At 38.3% G+C, this 20,436-nt stretch overlaps 1 protein-coding gene across 1 annotated transcript in view; it reads left to right on the top strand.

Moving 5' to 3' along the window:
- The window catches only part of CATSPERB (cation channel sperm associated auxiliary subunit beta), a gene marked incomplete at its 5' end in the record, with an annotated part of 240,997 nt that overhangs the window by 33,423 nt on the left and 187,138 nt on the right, over positions 1–20,436 (top strand). Inside the window, 1 exon segment of the mRNA XM_012803404.2 lies at positions 13,044–13,193. Coding sequence (XP_012658858.2) covers positions 13,044–13,193 — 150 coding nt within the window.

Here is a 20,436-nt window from a genome sequence, read left to right as displayed (position 1 = left end):
CTTTTTTCTGCTTTCCATTAGCCTGGAATATAGATGACCATCCCTTCACCCTGAGTCTATATTTGTCTTTTAAGGTAAGATGAGATTCTTGTATACAACAGATGTCTGGTCTGAGTTTCTGTATCCAATCAGCCAAACTGTGCCTCTTTAGAGGACAATTTAAGCCATTCACATTGATGGAAATTATTGATAAGCCTGATAAAGTTTTAAGTATCGAGTTGTTCGAAAATCCAGTGGACGTTTTTAATCCTTTCACCACTGTAAGGTTGGAGTTTGAGCATTAGTTTCTGAGTGGGTTTACTTTTGTGGTGGAGGATTGCACTGGTCATTATGGAGAATAGGTCTGAGAATATCCTGGAGAGCTGGTTTGGTTATGGCAAATTTCTTCAATGTATGAATGTCATTAAAGTATTTAATTTCTCCATCATAAATGAAACTCTATTTAGCTGGATACAGGATCCTGGGTTGAAAATTATTTTGTTTTAGGAGATTAAATGTTGATGACCACCCTCTTCTGGCCTGAAAGTTTTCAGCAGAGAGATCTGCAGTTATTCTAATACTCTTCGCCTTGTAGGTTATGGTTTTCTTACGTCTCGCTTCTTTTAAGATTTTCTCTTTCATATTAACTTTAGTGAAGTTAATTATGATGTGTCTGGGGGCTGTCTTATTTGGATTGAGTCATGCTGGGGTTCTGAAGCTGTCTGAAATCTGAATTTTAGGATCTCTTGATATATCTGGAAAGTTCTCTTTCATAATTTCATAAAGAAGAGCAACTTCGTCACCTTAGGGATTCCTATAAGGCGAATATTAGTTTTCTTTACATTATTCCAGAGCTCTCTGAGAGAATGATCCATTTTTGCTTTCCATTTCTGATTCTCTTTGGACATTTGGACATATTCAGAAGCTTTGTCTTCTACATCTGAGATCTTTTCTTCTGCCTCTTGCACTCTATTACCAAGAAATTCTACCATATTTTTCAGATCTTTGAGGGCTGCAATCTCTTGCCTTAATGTTTCAAAATCTTTGGTTTTCTCTTTGAATTTGTTGAATTCTTGAGTGAACTTTTGGAATGCTCCTTGAATTTCTAGTTCTATCTTTGCCTCTATTCTATTAATCTTATTTGCAATCCAAATTCTGAATTCGATTTCTGACATCTCAACCATCTGTTTATAAAGGGGATCTTCAGTTTTGTCTGCCACATCCTTTCTTGGGGAGGGGGTTGACCTACTCTGGTTATTCATATTACCAGCCACATCCTTTCTTGGGGGAGTTGATCTACTCTGGTTATTCATATTACCAGAGCTTTTCTGCTGATTCCGCCCCATGATTATTTTATCCCATTTGGCTTTTCCCCTTGAGGTTTGTCAAGGACCCATATGGTGTTACGGCCTGAGAGACTGGGGACCTGCTTGGTGTGGTGGGGCTAAGTGGCTCTGTCTTATTTTCATCTGGTCTCTGTCCTACCCTAGTGATTCAGTTACTCTTGGTTGAAGTCTCTGCTGTGGAGAAATACCAGCAATTAAGTCACCCCCCCACACACACAAACAACAATTGGGCAAGGAAAATCACACCTTCCCTCAGCCATACACCCAGGGTGCCCTTTGAATAGTCCCTGGGTGGTTTGCCCAGTTTAAGGGGTGCAAATTGCTTGTCCCAGTCAGCACCAGTTTCAGGTGGGAGAGTTCAAATGTCTCCAGCAGCTAGATAAGAGGAGTCTGCTCACAGCTTAGATATAACTTGCTCCAGTGCTCCATGAGGGCAAAGGGACCCACCCAGCAAATGAATTAGTCTAGGAAGGTTAATACCTCCTTCCCCACCTTGCACCCAGTCACTCATAATCCCCTAGTTCTGTGACCCTATTCACTCCAGTAAGGCAATTGCTCCCAGGGTTTACGACTGCCAGAGTCATCTGGAAATCTGAGTCTGGCAGTGGAGCCTTGTGTGTTTAAATTAGGCTGTGAAGTTCTCTCAGTTCCAGCCCCATGCCTTCTGTCCTGGCTAAATTCCTCTGCAAGTCAGAGGCTGCTAGAGCTGATAAGGAACTCAACCCTGGGCAGCAAGCAATTAGAGTTTACACTCAGGTGTCAATCCCAACCTCTGCCTGCCCACTGCCTTTGTCTCAGCTATATTCCCCTGAGGGTGAGATGCTCACTGGGAAATCTGAGTCTGACAGGGGAAGAATTTAGGCTGTGGAAGTTCTCTCAGTTCCAGCCCCGCACCTTCTGTCCTGGCTAAATTCCTCTGCAAGTCAGAGGCTGTTAAAGTCACTGTGAATTCTGAGTCTGGCAGGGGAAGAATTTAGGCTGTGGATGTTCTCTCAGTTCCAGCCCTGTGCCTTCTGTCCTCGCTATATTCCTCTGCAAGTCAGAGGCTGCTAGAGCTGTTAAGAAACTCAGCTCTGGGCAGCAAACAATTAGAGTTTACACTCAGGTGTCAATTCCAGCCTCTGCCCGCCCACTACCTTTTTCTCAGCTATATGGAGCTAATGGTCTCCTTACTTAGGAAAGTTACCAAGTCCATCCCACCAGTGTCTGCTGTCTGGTTGCCCAGAGAGGCAGGGCTTACCTATTTGTAAGGCATCAGTTCATAGCTCAGGATGCCACTGCTCCTGTATGGCTTCCTCTGAGCCCACTTTCTTCTCCTCACTCCTGTGCCATAGTCAGCATAGAACAGCACCAGCCTTTTCCCCCTCCACTTCTCTCAAGAAGATGCCCAAGAATCTGGACTCCATAGGTAACAAACCTCTAGACCTTGGGGTTGGGGAGGGGATCCTTGGAGTTCAATGTTGCAGGTGGGGAATATATATAGTTTTATACAGTTTTGCAGTTTTATGCCTGGCAGGAGAGTGCCGTGGCATGCCAGCAGGGGTAGGAGGTCCAGTTTTTAGGGAGTCTCTCCCATGGGATAGAGTGGGAGGATGTTTGAACTCTGTTCACTTATTTGTATGGAGTAAACTGCAAGCCCTTCTAGTGGGGGAGGGGACTCCCATCTGCTTGGTGGTGGATCTTGTACCTTTTGATTGTATTTTGGGGGTCACAGCTTGCCTCAGGAAGGTTGAAGTATGCTCTTCAACCTTATCTCTTGACTCTGTTCCAAACCATCAGCTCCCTTGCTAAACTTCTATCCTTTAAGTCTCCTTCTGGATGGGAGCCTCTGTAAAAGCTGGCTTCAGTCCACCATCTTGGCTCCACCCCCCCAAGCTAATCTACTCTTAAAACTTTCTGCTGTGTTTTTATATTTCCCTGAATGAATTTTTCATTTCTAGAAGTTCTGACTGGTTTTATAAAAATAAATCTATTTAGTAAATACTTCATTCTTTTCCTCAATTATATTTTTGATTCTTTTAGTTGATTTTCTATTTTCTCTTAAATCTCCTTACAATCTGTATTTGAATTCCTTATCTGTCATTTCAGTATTGTCATTCTGGCTGGGATCCATTACTAGAAAGAGGATATGATCCTTTGGGGTGGGAGGTGGGAGGTTGTTATGTTCTGTTTTTTCATACTTCCAATGTTCTTGCACTGATTTCTTCTCATCTGGAGAGGTTCTCACTTCTTTCAAATTTTCTTTTGTTTAGGTGGGACTTTTTTCCCTTCCTTAAGGATGTGACTGTAGTATATGCTTGGTATGGTCCTTTGGCTTTGCTTATGGGTACATCTGTGGGTGGGAGGTGGTAGGTTCTGAATGGGTACTTTGGTTACACATAGCCTTAGTGTGGCCATTTTCTCACTTGCTAGTATTTTTAGGTTGTAGCAGTGGTGAACTACATGTGTGGGCATATTCCTGACCTCCTGTTGAGAAAGGGAAATGGAGGTCTCTGAAATCTTAACTTCTTCCACAGCCCTGTAGACTTCTAACAGTATGAATTATATTGGCATGCCCAGTTTAATATCCAGGTCAGTAGGTGGAACTTGCAGGTAAGAGTCAGCCATACCCCCTTCCCTGGGGCCATTCAAGGCTCTCAGTGATCCTGTGCTAGAATTCCAACCTCTACCTTCACCTTGAGTGTCTCCCTGAAACCTCTCTGTTATCTTCAAGCATATTACTCTGATGGTCTATTCAAAATATGAGTATTTGTTGAATATTCTTATTGCTCTCTGAAGAAGAGATCAACACTAGCTGCCTCCAGTTAGCCATCTTGAAAATTCATATAGCCTATTAAAATAAAGAGTAGACCCATATATCAATATATTATCAAAAACACAACTCTAAAACCATGAAGTGAAAAACCAAGTTGCATTCAGATTCAAGTAACTGAGACAGAAAAAACAACAAGAAGAAAAATCAAGTTCCAGAGTAACAGAGTATTTATTTAAAACTCAGAAAGTACACAAAACAATGCTATACATGCATACATATATAATATAGAAAAATGTAAAAACATGGGCTAGAATACATAGCAATTTTATTTGTGGAGAACTTTTTTAGGGACTAGGGATGGGAACAGAGAAGTCTTTGACTATATCTATATTGCCTTATTTTTTTAACCAAAATTAAAACATCCTAAACAAAATGACAAAATGTACTTGCTGATTTTTTCAGTTTCAAAAAAATGTTTAGCTAAGGCATGACAGTCTTGAGTACTGCCTGCTAGGAGCAGACCTTCCCTGATGACAAACCCAGGGATGCCCACACTCTATGGGAACTGTTGTTGGGGAAAACTGTGAGACCTTCCTCTGAAGAATTTTGGAGAACTGTGGGATCCCAGATCGGTGGGGTCTGAGTACTGAGTGGAGAATCAGGCCATCACCAGGAACAATTAAGCTGGGAAACAGTCCTCCTTCTCTCCTGTTCTTCATTTTTTTTCCTGTTATTCCTTGTCCCTCTCCCTTTCTTCTTTTTCTTTTCTCTTACTCTTTCCTTCTTTTTTCTTCTCTTTTTGCTTCTCCTTGCTTGCTCTAACCCTTCTCCACCCTCTGGCCCCATACCAAAAAGCCTCTTCATCATCTAATCTCTGAGACAAGGTAACTTGAAGCAAAAGAGGAAGTGAGAAGGAAAGAGGAGCACAAGGATGTGAACAAGAAGAAAGCACACCTGAGGAGAAACCAAAAAATTCAGGCACCATGAAGAGCCAAAATAGAGCAACTCCTTCAAGGGACCATGACACAATTTTTACAGAATATTCATCCTATAAAGAATTAATAGATTTGACAGGAAGAAATTTAAAATATGGATGATTAAGACAATAAAGGGAATGATGAGTAAATGGAAAAACAGAACCAAAAGTCAGACAAGAGATATATAGAATACAGAAAGGATGTGGCAGAGCATAAGGAATTGAAAAAGACAATCAAGAATTGTAAAGATGCAATAGAAAGTATCAAAAATAGATTAGACCATGGAGAAGAAAGAACATCAGAGTTAGAGGATAAAGTTTTTGAGTTAACCTGGGTAGTTACTGAGGTAGAAAAAAGAGAGAGAGAAAGCAGAACAGGCACTTAGAGAACTACAAGACTCCATGAAGTTATCAAACTTATGAAAAATAGGAATCTCTGAAGGGGAAGAAGATGGTCCCAAATGTATAGAAGCCCTACTGGAGACTATCATAAATGAAAATTTCCCAAGTTTTACTAAAGATCCTGACACACTCCTTTCAGACAGACCTCAAACCCTGGGTTGTTTCACCTCTAACAGAGCATCTCCAAGACACATTACAATGAACCTGTCCAAAGTCAAGACAAAGGAGTAATTTCTGCAAGCAGCTAGGAGTAAGCACCATCTGACTTACAAGGGCAAAGCCATTAGGATAACACCAAGTAGCTAAGGGCCAAAACTTATATTCTACAATGGTGCAAAGGATAAAGCTACACAACAGATTTTCTCATAACAAGATGAATAAAATTCTACCACACTTGTTAATTATCTCAGTTAATGGATTTAATTTCCCACTGAAGAGTGATAGGTTGGCTGTTTGGGTTAAAAAAAAACACAAGCTATCCATATGCTGTCTATAGGTGCCACACCTACCCTTGAAGGACAAATCAAGATTCAGGGTCAAGGGATGGAAAACAGTATTTCAAGCAAAGGGAAATCAGAAAAAAGGAAAGGTTGCAATCTTATTCTCAGATACAAGTGGATTTAAAGCAACTAAAGTTAAGAAAGACAAAGATGGGTACTTCATCCTGGTCAAAGGAACCATACAAGAAGAAGACATTGCAATCTTAAGTGTTTATGTACCTAACTTAAATGCGCCCAGATTTATGAAACAGACCCATTTATTGATGGGTCTGAGCAATATGTGAACCTATAACACCATAATAGCAAAGGACTTTAACACCCCTCTGACAGAACTGAACAGATCCTCTAAAAAGAAACTAAACAAAGATACAAAGGACTTAAATGCAACCCTAGAACAAATGGGATTAATAGACATTTATAGAACATACTATCCCAAAGCAAAAGAATATACATTTTTCTCATCAGCCCATGGCACGTACTCCAAAATAGATCACATCCTAGGATACAAATAAAACCTCAGCAAAATTAAAGGAATAGAAATTATACCTTATCTCTTCTCAGACCACAAGGCTATAAAAGTGGAACTCAACTCTAGCAAAAATGTCCACCCCCACACAAAGGCATGGGAATTAACTTTATGCTGAATGATAGTTGGATTCAGGAAGAGCTAAAAGGGGAAATCATTAAATTCTTTGAACATAATAACAACGAAGACACAAGTTATCAAAACCTGTGGGATATGGCTAAAGCAGCCCTGAGAGGAAAGTTTATTGCATTAGATGGCTATATTCCAAAAACAGAAAGAGAGCACATCAACAATCTCACAAACCATATATGGAATTGGGAAAAGAAGAACAATTAATGCTAAACACAGCCGAAAAAATGTTCAAAATTAAATCAATGAAATTGAAAACAAACAAAAAAAAATTCAGAAATTTAACAAAACAAAAAGTTGGTTCTTTGAAAAAATAAATAAACCTTTGGCTAATATTATACTAAATAGAGTAAAAGTGAAAGATTTCCACTTAGAAATGGAATCAGACAAGGTTGTCTTCTATCACCACTACTATTTAAATGGATCAATACTTGGAATCACACCCTTTCCCTAGACTTAACCACGAAAAAATAGATCTTTGAACAGACCAATTTCTTTCTTTCTTTCTTTCTCTTTTTTTTTATCGTAGCTGTGTACATTAATGCAATGATGGGGCATAATGTTTTGGTTTTATATACAATTTGAAATATTTTCATCAAACTGGTTAACATAGTCTTCAGAGCATTTTTTTAATTATTGTGTTAAGATATATATATTCTACATTTAGTAAATTTCACATGTACCCTTGAACAGACCAATTTCAAGCACTAAGATCAAACAAACTATAAAAAAACTCCCAACAAAAAAATACCCTGGTCCAGATGGCTTCACACCATCTAGCTTTAAACCTTCAAAAAAGAGCTTATTCCCATACTAAAGAAAGTATTCCAAAAAATTGAGAAGGAAAGAATCTTCCCCAACACATTCTATGAAACAAACATCACCTGATACCAAAATCAGGAAAAGACCCACCTAAAGGGAGAACTTCAGACCAATTTCACTAATGAATAGAGATGTAAAAATTCTCAATAAAATCCAAGCCAGTAGCTTCTCATTAAAAAAGTCATACATCATGATCAAACAGGGATGTAAGACTGGTTTAATATATGCAAGTCCACAAATGTAATTCACCATATCAACGGAAGTTAAAAAAGGACCATATGATCCTCTCAATAGATGCAGAAAAAGCATTCAATAAAATTCAACTTCTTTTTCTAATTAGAACTGTGAAGAATATAGGCATAGGTGACACATTTCTTAAACTGATTGAAGCTATCTACAATAAATGCACAGCTAATATTATACTGAATAGAGCAAAACCGAAAGATTTCCACTTAGAACTGGAATCAGACAAGGGTGTCCTGTATCACCACTACTATTCAACATAGTGCTGGATGTTCTAGGCAATACAATCAGAGAAGAGAAGGCAATAAAGGGCATCCAAATGGGGGTGGAGAGGGCAGCGCCTGTGGCTCAAAGAAGTAAGGCGCCAGCCCCATATGCCAGAGGTGGTGGGTTCAAACCCAGCCTCGGCCAAAAAACTCCAAATGGGGGTGGAGAAAGTTAAACTCTCCCTCTTTGCCAACAATATGATCTTATATTTAGAGAACCCAAAAGACTCAACTACAAGACTCCTGGAAGTGATCAAAAAATGCAGTAATGTCTCAGGATATAAAATCAATGTCCACAAATCAGTAGCTTTTGTATACACCAATAATGAGAAGCTAATGAAGCTTGGCTAATACACCAAGATGAGAAGCTAATTGAGGACACAATTCCTTTCTCTGTAGCTTCAAAGAAAATAAAACACCTAGGAATATACCTAACAAAAGAGGTGAAGGACCTCTGTAAAGAAAATTACAAAACCCTAAGAAAAGAAATAGCAGAAGATATTAATTAACAAATGTAAGAACATACCATGCTCATGGCTGGGAAGAATCAACATTATTAAAAGTCTATACTTCCCAAAGCAATCTACAGATTCAATGCAATCTTACAGCCACCTAATCTTTGATAAACCAAACAAGGCTATGTTAACCAGTTTGATGAACATACACTGGGGGAAGAATCCATATTCAGAAAATGGTGCTGGGAGAACTGGATAACCAGATGTAAAAGACTGAAACTGGACCCGCACTTTTTGCCACTCACTAAAATCAATTCAAGATGGATAAAAGATCTAAATCTAAGACATGAACAATAAAAATCCTTTTAAAAAAGTGTGGGGTGGGGGAAACACTTGAAGATATCAGCTTGGGAAAAGACTTTATGAAGAAGACCTGGCAATTGCAACAGCAGCAAAAATAAATAAATAAGACTTATTAAACTGAGTACCTTCTGTACAGCTAAGGAGACAAAAACCAAAGCAAACAGTCATCAGAATGGTAAAAGATATTTGTGTATTATGAATCAGATAAGAGATTGATAACTAGGATCTACGGAGAACTCAAATTAAGCAACATAAAAAGAGCCAACAATATCCCTTATATCAATGGGCAAGAGAGAGGAGTAGAAGCTTCTCTAAAGACAGATGAATGGATAACAAACATATGAAAAAGTGCTCAAATTAAGCAACATAAAAAGAGCCAACAATATCCCTTATATCAATGGGCAAGAGAGAGGAGTAGAAGCTTCTCTAAAGACAGATGAATGGATAACAAACATATGAAAAAATGCTCATCATCCCTAATTATCAGAGAAATGCAAATCAAAACCACCCTAAGATATCACCTAATCCCAGTGAGAATGGCCCACATCACAAAGTCCCAAAACTGCAGATGCTGGCATGGTTATGGAGAAAAGGGAACGCTTTTACATTGCTGGTGAGACTGCAAACTAATATAACCTTTTTGGAAGGAAGTATGGAGAATCCCCAAAGAACTCGAGCTAGACCTCCCGTTTGATCCTCCAATCCCATTACTGAGTGTCTACCGAGAAGAAAAAAAAATCCTTTTATTATAAGGATGTTTGCACTAGACAGCCACTAAAAAAGATGGAGACTATGCATCTTTTGTACTAAGATGGAGGTGGGACACATTCTTCTTAGTAAAGTATCGCAAGAATGGAGAAGCCATAATCCAGTGTACTCAATTTTGATATGAGGACGATTAATGACCTAATACATGGTGGGGGTTGGGGGAATGAGGGACCAGAGAGGGGAAGGGAGGTGGGGGGTCACAGTGTTTAGCACACCTCTTGTAGGAGAAACACATTTATAAGAGGGAATTTGCCTGACAAATGCAAAGTATAACCTGGATCTTTGTACCCTCAATGAATCCCCAACAATAAAAAAAAAGTTAGAAACAGAAAATATAGCATCTAAATATTAATATCATATATAATTTGATTCCATTTTTCCTAAAACTAAGGTTTATGTATGTATACATCTCTCTGATCTGTTCTTATATCTTAATAGACATTTGGCTATGTCTGCAATGATGTTTATTTGGTGTTGGGGGTGGTTATTTCTGATAAATGGAGTTTGGATTACTTAAAATGAATGTTTCCATAAACCTTTCAGTACTGTTGAAGTTTTTATAAAAGACGTATCATCTCAATAAAACAATGAAGTCTCAATAATTTTTAAAAATTTTTAAAAAATTTTTTTAATGTCAGCCAATTATGCAATAGTAACTGCCAGCCTGGCTGTGGAACTTGATTTTTGACACCCTATTCTACTTCTAAGTACTAAAACAATATAACATTATTATTTCAATTTTTTCAGGAAATCTGACTTCTAAATCATTTGCATATTGAAATATTTCCAGAATGTTATATACTGCATTAAAACTTTAAATTATACTTGTTTAGAAAGCACAGAAGTACGATGGCAGCAAAGAGCTTCACAAATCAGTGCATCTTTGAAAGTTCCAGAGGAAGAAATGAGACTGATCTGTTTGAGAAACTGAAAAGAGACGTTCCTGGAGCATAGTCAATGACAAAGGGGTGCATAGTGAGTTAGGAGAGGCTGGCAGGGATCATGGTAAAAAGTACAGACTTGTTTGTCATTAGGATATTTTAAGCAGGAGAAGAATAAATTATGACTTACCCTCTATAAAAAAAAGTCACTTTGGCTGCTGTTTAGAGAATTGACTCTTAAGGAAGGATTGCACAAAGGAGATTAGTAATAGCTACTGCAATGTCCACTCAGGAGATGGCCTGGAGTATTTGGCGTGTGGTATTAGCAGAGAAGATGGTAAGAAGTAGAGACTTCAGAATACATTTTGGAAGTAGAGCTGCTATGGCTTCTTGGTGGATGGGGAGCAGGGGTTGGGGAGGGAGGAAAACAGCAGTAGCAAGATAAGGAGAGGATCATATCATTCACTGAAAAGCTGTAGATGAAGAGCAAGCATTGGATGTGGGAATCAAGGATTAAGGCTAGAAAAAAATTTTTATTCACTGTTATACTCAAAAGAGAGGTTGGAAAAATTTGTCCCATATCTTTATATCCTTCCACCCAATCCTCGTCCCAGACCACTCATCAGTTTCTGTCTCTTCCACTCCACTCAAGCTCCCCTTCTTCACAGTCACCAGTGACTTTCATATTAGTCACTTTTCTGTGTCCTTTTTAGCTTCTCATTAGCTGTCAAGACTTAATCACTCCCTTGTTATTAAAACAGGTGAAAATACAGTCTCTGACTTTAAGGAGCTTGTACAGAAGTAAAGGGACATTGTCAATTCAGTGTAATCGTGCCCCAGACGTAAGCTCAAATTTCTGTTCTTTAGGATCTGGGTGTGGGTGCCTGCAAACATGTACTACACCCTGAAGAGTCAGCTGCTGTGCTCCAAATTTCTTTGCATTCCTGAGTGACTTAGGAATTAGTTTAGTTATAAATCATGTCTCCTTCCCTTTTGGGTGTCCCTGCACTACATTATGTCAACCCAGATGTAAACTTAACTCCTTTTCTTGCTTTACACAAAGTGAAAAAAAAATTACATAAAGTCTTTGCATTTGTAGAAGTTTTTTTTTTTTTAAATTACATAAAGTCTTTGCATTTGTAGAAGTTTTTGTGTTTTTTTTTTTTTTGAGACAGAGTCTCACTTTGTCACCCTGGGTAGAGTGCCATGGCGTCATAGCTCACAGCTACCTCAAACTTTGCATCACCCTCCCAAATAACTGGGACTACAAGCTCCCACCACAATGCCTAGCTATTTTTTAGAGACAGTGTCTTGCTGTGGCTCAGGCTGGTCTTGAACCTGTGAGTTAAGGCAATCTGCCTGCCTCGGTCTCCCAGAGTGCTAGGATTATAGGCATGCGCCACTGGGCCTGGCCTGTAGAAGATTTTATTGAAAGTTTAGGGAGACTGATAAGATCTACATAGTAGAATGTAAATAGCTAAAGAACAAATTATTAAATATCTGTTCTTAAACGTCTTTTATTTTTGAAAATTCAGATCGTAGTATTTTTTCAAATCGCCCCCACTTTTTGAACACTCTTTTCTTACTTTTTTCAGGAAAAAAAATTCCTCCCATATTTTATGCATGAAAATTTGACTCTAGCTCTAATCCATGCAATATTCACCAATAGTATTTCATGTTTTAAAATTTGTGAACACTTGTCTGATTAAATTCTTTCGAAAGGACTATACCCCAGGAAGAGTTTAATTTTAGTCTTCTAGTTACAGTCAAGTGCAGAGCATTGGAGCACATGGGAGGAAGGTCTCACTCATTCTAGAGTTTCAACATAAGCTTCCCAGAGAGGGTAACATCCAAACAAAAGGATGAAAAAAACAAAAAAAGCTGGGAGAAAAACAGATATTCAGAGGCCCTGGAGGTACATCTCAGAATGGGAGGGCAGGTCTGGCAAGAATTAAAGCTGAGGAATCAAAAGGATATAAGATCCTGGAACGCCTGATTTGCCACGTGAAAGTCTTTCCCTTGTTTGCCATTTGTGCTGCTCTTCTGCCTGTGCTGGGTTGGACATGCTTCACCTCTGATTGGATTTTCTATTAGTCCCATTCCCAATTTCTCTCTATCTTCCAGAAATTCCTCTAGGTCTCTTGGCTACTAATGATAACTTTCCCTGTTCTCCAGTGCTACTCTTGATTTATCCTCATTTTTATATATCTGCTGCTATTTTGATAGCATTGGGGAAGAGAACACAAAGTACATATGTGGGCTCTTGATGTAGAAGTTGTGCTCTAAATTGTAAATGTGCCCATTCTGTGATCCAGAAATTGCATTTCTAAAGATAGATCCTGTGGCAAACGACATTTTCCATATATGGCCAAAGCAATATCTCCCATCCTATATGCTCTTTTGCAATGTGACCTTGTGGCCCCCATCAAGGGAAATTAGGCTTTATTCCTTCTACTCTTGACAATAAGAACCAACCTATTTTTAACCAATGAAGAGTGAGGGAATAGCACCCTTTTTTGAACTACAGAATGGTTTCCTTACACAGTTCTTTAAAAGCCTTTAAAGGAAAGTAACAATGTTCCATTTGCTAGAGGGCTGCCACAACTTAAACACTTAAATTCAATTTCCACAGAACCTATTCTTCAGTGGCCTCTTGGAACTGTGATTCCAGGCAAGGATATTAGTCAATTATTTCCACATACCATGGCTCTCAAAGTGACAAAATGCCCCTGTGCCAATGATGTAGCACTATTAGGCTTCATTTTGAATACAACATTTGAAGGTAAGTTTATAGCTTTATGAAATGTTGGAAGTGGCATTTTGTATTGAGTAATAATGATGTTTAACTGATAGACAGAGTCTGATATACTAAGTATATTTTTTGCTGTGACTTTTGCCATCTTAACAGTGACTTGAGTGCCTCTCCTAATTTCGTTTATCCTCCATCCTCCATTAATATGTTACTACTCCAGAGATTATTCACTGTGTTTCTAATTCATCTGCTATTCCTTCTATAGGTAGATTTATTTTCTGAAATAGGTAGATTTTATTTTCTAAAGGTATATCACATTATTTTATTATGTATGCATTTTCCATTACTCCCATAATATCTAGTGTCATCTGTTTTTCTCTATATTCTCATTCACGACACTTCTGACACCAAATGTATGGATTCCACACCTACTAATTCTCCAGTTCTTTGTGGATACTAAGTATTCTATGATTTATTTCCAAACAAGCTACCTGGAGTTAGCACATGCCACTTCACACACACAATTAAAGACTCATTTTCGTGAGACTATTCCTCAATTCAGATCAACTAGCCATAAATCAGGGATTCCCACAACCCCCTCCTTGGGTTAGTAATTTGCTAGGATAGCAGAACTCAGGGAAACATTTACTTACATTTACCAGTTTATTATACAGGACATTACAAACAACAAATAGCCAAATGATAAGATCCACAGGGTAAGGTCCAGAGGGTTTCTAAACATGTGGACATCTGTTCCCATTGAGTTGCAATATGCCATACTTCTGGCACGTGGTTGTGTTTAGTTTACCAACCTGAAAGCTCTCCAAAGCCTGTACTTTCAGGATTTTATGGAGGCTTTATCACACAGACATAATGGTTTGTTTACTCAATCTCTAGGTCTTCTCTCCTTCCTGGAAGATGGGACATGGGACTGAAAGGTCTAAGCTTCTATTCATGACTTGCTTTATCTAGTGACCAGCCCCCATCTTAATGCTATCCAGAAGCCCATTAAGACTTACTTCATTAGAAGAAAAGACTATCGGAACACCAGGAAATTCTAAGAGATTTAGGATCTCTGTATCAGGACTGGGGTCAAAGACCAAATGCTAGAACAAAAAAGATGTTCTAAGCATTTTCATGCAGGAAATTACTAGGGTTTTAGAAACTCTGTGTCAGGAAGGGACAAAGACTAAATATATGTTTCTTATTATACCACATTATCATAGCATCACTACATATTCCTACTACTAATAGTATTATTCTAATTGTTTTTCTTAGCTAATTGATGACCTCCTAGTCAAAATCCAATGAATATAAAGAAGGAAAAAATAACTAAAAATATTAAAAAATAAGAAAGAACTTGCACAATATGAGGGTGTTCACTACACCCTCTGGGTGAAGGGCTTAACTACAACTTGAACTTTCGATTGCTTAAGAATCGAAAACAATGTAACCTAAACACTTGTGCCCTCATATTAATCTGAAACAAATAACAATGATAAAATACAATAAAATGCACAAGCAAAAATAAATAAGTAAATAATGAGAAAAATCTATTACTCAGAGATAAGACATATATCTCTGAAAATCCAAAAGATCTACAGAAAAACTGTCAGAACAAATATGGAAGTACTATAAGGTTGTGGGATATAATAATAATATATAAAAACCACCCTATCAGGTGGCACCTATGGCTCAAAAGAGTAGGGCACTGACCCCATACACCAGAGGTGGTGGGTTCAAATCCAGCCCCAGCTTAAAAAAAAAAAAAAAAACCACTCTACCAAAAACTAATTCAAGATTATAATTTTAAAAATACTACTCATAAAGTAATAAATCCCAAAGGTACCTAGGAATAATTTTTATAAGGAGTTGCAAGGCCTGCACATATAAATTATAAAATTCTAATGAAGGCCATTAAAAAACCAAAATAATAACAGTTTTCATGTTTGTAAACAGAATCTTCTTGTAAAGATGTTAATTCTCTCCAAATTTATTAGTTCAATAGATTCCAAGAAAAATTATGGCAGTGTTTTAGTTTTTATGATGTTTTATTTTTTTGAGTGTGGAAATGATAAGCCAATCCCACAATTTATATGGAAGAGTGAGGCACCATAAATAGCAAGCATAATTTTAGAGGAAAAAAGAACAAAAACTTGCCCCACCATGATTTCTTATAAAGTAATAGGTTAAAACAGTATGCACTGGTATAGAAATAGACAAATAGCCTTGCCCCAAATTTCTTTGACTTCCAAATGGCTTACAATTTGCTTCTGCTGAATTTAGTTATAAATTGTGTCTATTTCCCCTCTCTGCTATCCTGATACTACACTATGTTAACACAGGTAGGAAGAGCAATCTAGGACTTTCTCCTCCTTCTTTCGGTCCAAACACCAATACCAGCATTACTTCCGTGAGCTACAGGAGAGGCGCCCCTCTCAGTTCTTCATGCTTGATTCTGTCATACAACTAAAAGTCGCAGGAGAGAAGGGGCAGCCTTAACTCCATGGGATCACATGCACCAGACCATCTCAACTTCTCAAGAAAAAAAACCACTATGGCAACCAGTTTTGTAGATGAAACCACCTTTTCCCCGAATGACCACCACTATACTGAAGCAAAAAATAAGTCTGCACAGTATCAAGCTTCCACTGCCCAAGCTAGCAGTTCCTTTATGAGGCTTTCTTCTCCTCCCACCTCTCCACCCAGCTTTCATAACACTTGGAGTTAATAGTGGGGACAGTTATCCAGGAGGCCCAATACCCCCCAGTTTGGATTTATCACCCCCCTTCCTCCTCTAAGATACGTTTAAGATATCCTATCAGACCTCCTACCAGTCACCACCAGAAACCTGAGCCTCCCAAATTGTGTATGGTTACCCTAACCCACATACAATTCTGGACTTCTTTTATTTGATCCAACTTTCATTCCTCTCTATCCACCCTAATCCTTCACAACAGTTCTCAACCTGTGGGTCTCTACCCCTTTGTAACAATAAAAATACATCTTACATATCAGATATTTACCTTACAATTAATGACAGTAGCAAAATTACAGTTGTGAAGTAGCAACGAAATAGTTTATGGTTGGGGGTCACCACAACATGAGGAACTGTATTATAGGGTTGCAGCATTAGGAGGCATTAGGAAGGTTGAGAACCACTGCCTTAGAATCTGTGGTCTGTCATCAGCAGACTCCCTATGCCACTAATTATTTCTCTGAATGATTCCTTAACGTTCTTGCCATAAAAAGTAGCCTAGTCATCCCAGATAATTCTTTCCCCTTGGGGCTCTTACATGTCATACATATATCTCAAAGCATACATACATCTCAAAGCCTACAGGAAAGATTGTTCCTTAGTGCTACCACTGAATAATTACTCCTGTCCTTCCATTTAAAACTTTCAGCTCTTTTGAACTCAGACTTTGCCTCCCACTAAGTCAACTTCATTGCCAGTTTATGGTAACCTCCTCATCACCCATACTCATTCATTGATGAGTTTAGCCCTGGGTCCCTGCCTTGCTCTCCACCTTGATTTTTGTCCCTATTTTTAGGGACAAAACTTCTCCATCCATATGGATGGCCCATGCAATACCCAATTTTAAGGCTTCCTTTCCTTCAATAACCTTTCCCCCATCTTATTCCTGTGGTCATATTCATTACCTCATCATCACTAATAATATCATCTCCAAAATCTCCACCATGAGCATCTCATCCTCTTCAATATATTCTAGTACTCACATTCCAACATTTTTTTGATCTCATTGAAACTTTGATGTACTGTCCCTATCATTTTTTTACCCAACATCCTAATTTTCTTCTTTTCACACCTTAATTTTTCATAGTTCTTCCTTTTCAATACTTCTGTAACTTTCTTGCCCTTCTTTTTCCTCCTTGTCTACCCAACCCCCAGTACAGTTAAAACCATCTCTGTCTTGTACTAGAAGAACAGAATATTGCTAGGAAAACAATTACACACTAATGTCACTTTAAAATTCCACTGACTAGTCTCATTCTAAATTCATGATCACAGATCTCAAGATTACTCTTATTACTCTTCCCTAGTATATTTATTATCCCACTTTGAAAAATAATCTTATCACACCTCTTCCTACTCCAACATTGCATGCTTTCCCCTATCATTTTCATTTGTGCCTTTGTCTAATACTTCACAGTGAAAATGAAGATTGACTACAAGGAATTCTACTGATGTACCTGCAAATCTATCATGTTTTGCCCTTTTGCCTGTGCACTATAAGAAAATGTGTCTGCTGCATTCAAAGGTCACCCTCAGCCCTTTTGTTCTAGATTTCATATGAGGAACCTTGCTCCTGCATCTCTCCTGCAATTTTCAGCTTTCTCTCTAACATCATCATGCTTTTTTTCTTTCTAGATTATATCCATTAGAATACAAACATAGCCTGGTATCCCCCATCTTAAACAAAACCTTCTTTATCTCACTTTATTCCCATCCCCCATTTTCTCTGTTTCCTTCAAAGCAAAATTTATGGAAAGAATTCATAGTAGAAGGTGTTCCTTTTTCACCTGTCGTTTTGTCTTCATTCCACTATAAATGAGACTTTTGTTTCCAGCACTCTACTAAAACAATTCCTCTCAAGACCACCGCAATCTCCGTATTGCCGATTTCAGGACCAGTCCTTTATGTTCCCAGTGGCATTTCACACAGTTGACTGGTCTCTCCTCAAAACACTCTACTTTTTTGACCTTTGAGACTTTTTATCTTGTTTTCTCATTGGTTACTCACTGCTGACTTTTCCTACCTCACTCCTTCCCTCACTTCTTGATTTCCTTTCTTCCTTCCCTTCTTTTGATCACAGCTCACTGCAGCCTCAAACTCCTAGGTTCAAGTAATTCTCCTTTCTCAGCCTCCCTAATAGCTAGGTCTATAGGTGGACACTACCACTGCACCTGGCCAATTTTTTAATTTTTGTGTAGAGACAAGGTCATGCTGTGTTGTCCAAGCTGGTCTCAAACTCCTGGCCTCAAGTAATCCTACCTTTGCCTCCCAAAGTGCTGGGATTACAGTCATGAGCCACCACTCCTGGCCTCTCTCCTTAGTTTTTTAGAGGAGCTCCTTTTTGATGTGACCCCTAAATGTAGATGAACCTAGGGCTTTCTTCTTGCCTCTCATTCCTTAAGAATCCAGATTCTTTCTCTGGAAGACTTGATCCAATCTGATGGTAGTAATGCTACATATCTTCTGGTTGTTGATTCCCAGATCTATATTTTTGGTGCTGACTATTCCTTTAAGACCAAACCACTACTTTGTTCAAAAGCCTGTTTTGCATTTCCTTTTGATGTCTAATGAGTATCTTAAATATAATAGGTTTAATCTAGAGCTCTTAATTCATCTTCCTCTAAATTCTGTTCCTTTCCTATATTTCCTGTCCCAATTAGTATTAAATTAGTCAAAACTGAAATCTGGGCTACATTCTAGACCTCTCTCTCTCTCTCTCCTAATATTCCAGAATGGTGCTATCTCTAGGGTCCATCCCCAATGTGACCTCTTTTTTCTTCTGCTAAAATCTTATGGCAAGTTAATATTAGTTTTTCTATTAGACTAATTCATAGCCTCTTAAGTTGTCTCCCTGTTTCTATTTATGCGCCAATACAACCCACCCTCTCTACAACCACCAAAGTGATTTTTTTGAGTACAAACCAGATTCCATTATTTCCCTGCTTCAGACATTCCAGTAATACTACATAAATTATTAATGTATGCAGTTATTATTTAATGAAAAAAATTAGAAAAAAAGAATAAAAACCAAACTCTTCACAATGGTCTACAGCAGCTTCTATAACCCTAGGAGACAACTGTGGACAGTTAGTCATACAGAGTAGCCTATAATTTAATTTTAGTCTAAAAATATTAAATAGGGTGGCGCCTGTGACTCATTGGGCAGGGCACGGGCCCCATATGCCGAGGGTGGCAGGTTCAAAGCCGGCCCCAGCCAAACTGCAACAACAACAAAAATATTGTTAGATATTGTTAAATAGCTGGGCATTGTGGCAGGTGCCTGTAGTCCCAGCTACTCAGGAGGCTGAGACAAGGGAATCACCCAAGCCCAGGAGTTGGAGCTGTGTGATGCCACGGCACTCTACTGTGGGCGATAAAGTGAAACACTGTCTCGAAAAAATTATAAAATAACAATAATAAAAATATTAAATAATACTAAGTGTTTATTTTGTTTCCAATTTTCCATTAAATATCCCTAAATTTTTCAGGAGTCTGCTCATATGTTATCATGCTGGACACCTATAATCATTCCCACTTAGGCAACCCCACTGTTATCTGTTAAACTGGACTTAATGCTTAGAAAGGCAAAGCTCATCTTTAGTTTTCCTTTTCCTGGAAGAAATAAATGTTAACAAAACTTCCTTCTACGTATTTCCCTACTTAGAAGAGAGCTGGAAGTTACAATACACACTTCATAGTATCACTGGCCCTACTTTTCTTCTTTAGGAAACACAGTACATGCATTAGATTGTTAAGTGTCTATAGATTCCCAACCCTGCTAGATAACCTGTTGACAAAACTTCAGAAAAGGCACACAATTTTTGTTAATATTTATGTGCATGGCAATTCACTGAAAAGAAATGAAATTCAAGTGGTTAAACTGAGGAACAACTTACATACCATTTTAACAAAGAAAAGGGGCTTAAGCTTCAAGGAGCAATAAGTTGCAAGGAAGTTGTGACTATGAAATATAGAGGGGAACTAATGGAAGGTAAGGGTAAGGAAGGAACGAAAGGAAGGTAGGGAACTAACAGAAGTAAGCTATGTCTATGCAAACTTATCTTGGTGTCTACTTCCCATCTCCAGTGACAAAAGTGTGGTCTAAGGGGAAATTTATGCCCTGCTTTTGGGCATAAAGGGAAGAGGGAGCCTGGATCTATTGATTCTCAATTGCCTTTAGCTCAAATTAATCCTTAAGCCAAAATGGCATATTTGGGGGTGGCATATTCTTATTTCCTTTGATATAAAACAAAATACAGTACACCCTGGAAAATAATAAGGTAAACCAAGACATTAATAGAACTTTATTTTAAGGGCGTATTATTCCCAGAGGGAGTTATTCTAGGAATCAATCAGGTGGTTGGCAAAAATTCTGTGGTGTAACCTAAAGTTACTTCATCTTTCCAATGCGTAAGGAAATGAGAATCAAACCTAGGGGAGGGAAGGTGGCGTGGTAGAGGAGAATGAATTGGAAGAGAGAACAGATTCAGGCTCTTGGTTGGGAGAGCTTAACAC

This window comes from Otolemur garnettii, unplaced genomic scaffold, assembly GCF_000181295.1.
Source record: "Otolemur garnettii isolate 467f Iridium unplaced genomic scaffold, OtoGar3 scaffold00020, whole genome shotgun sequence".
NCBI classification, from domain to species: Eukaryota; Metazoa; Chordata; class Mammalia; order Primates; family Galagidae; genus Otolemur; species Otolemur garnettii.
Note: the sequence above shows the minus strand (reverse complement) of the source record. Positions and strands in the feature narration are given on the sequence as shown.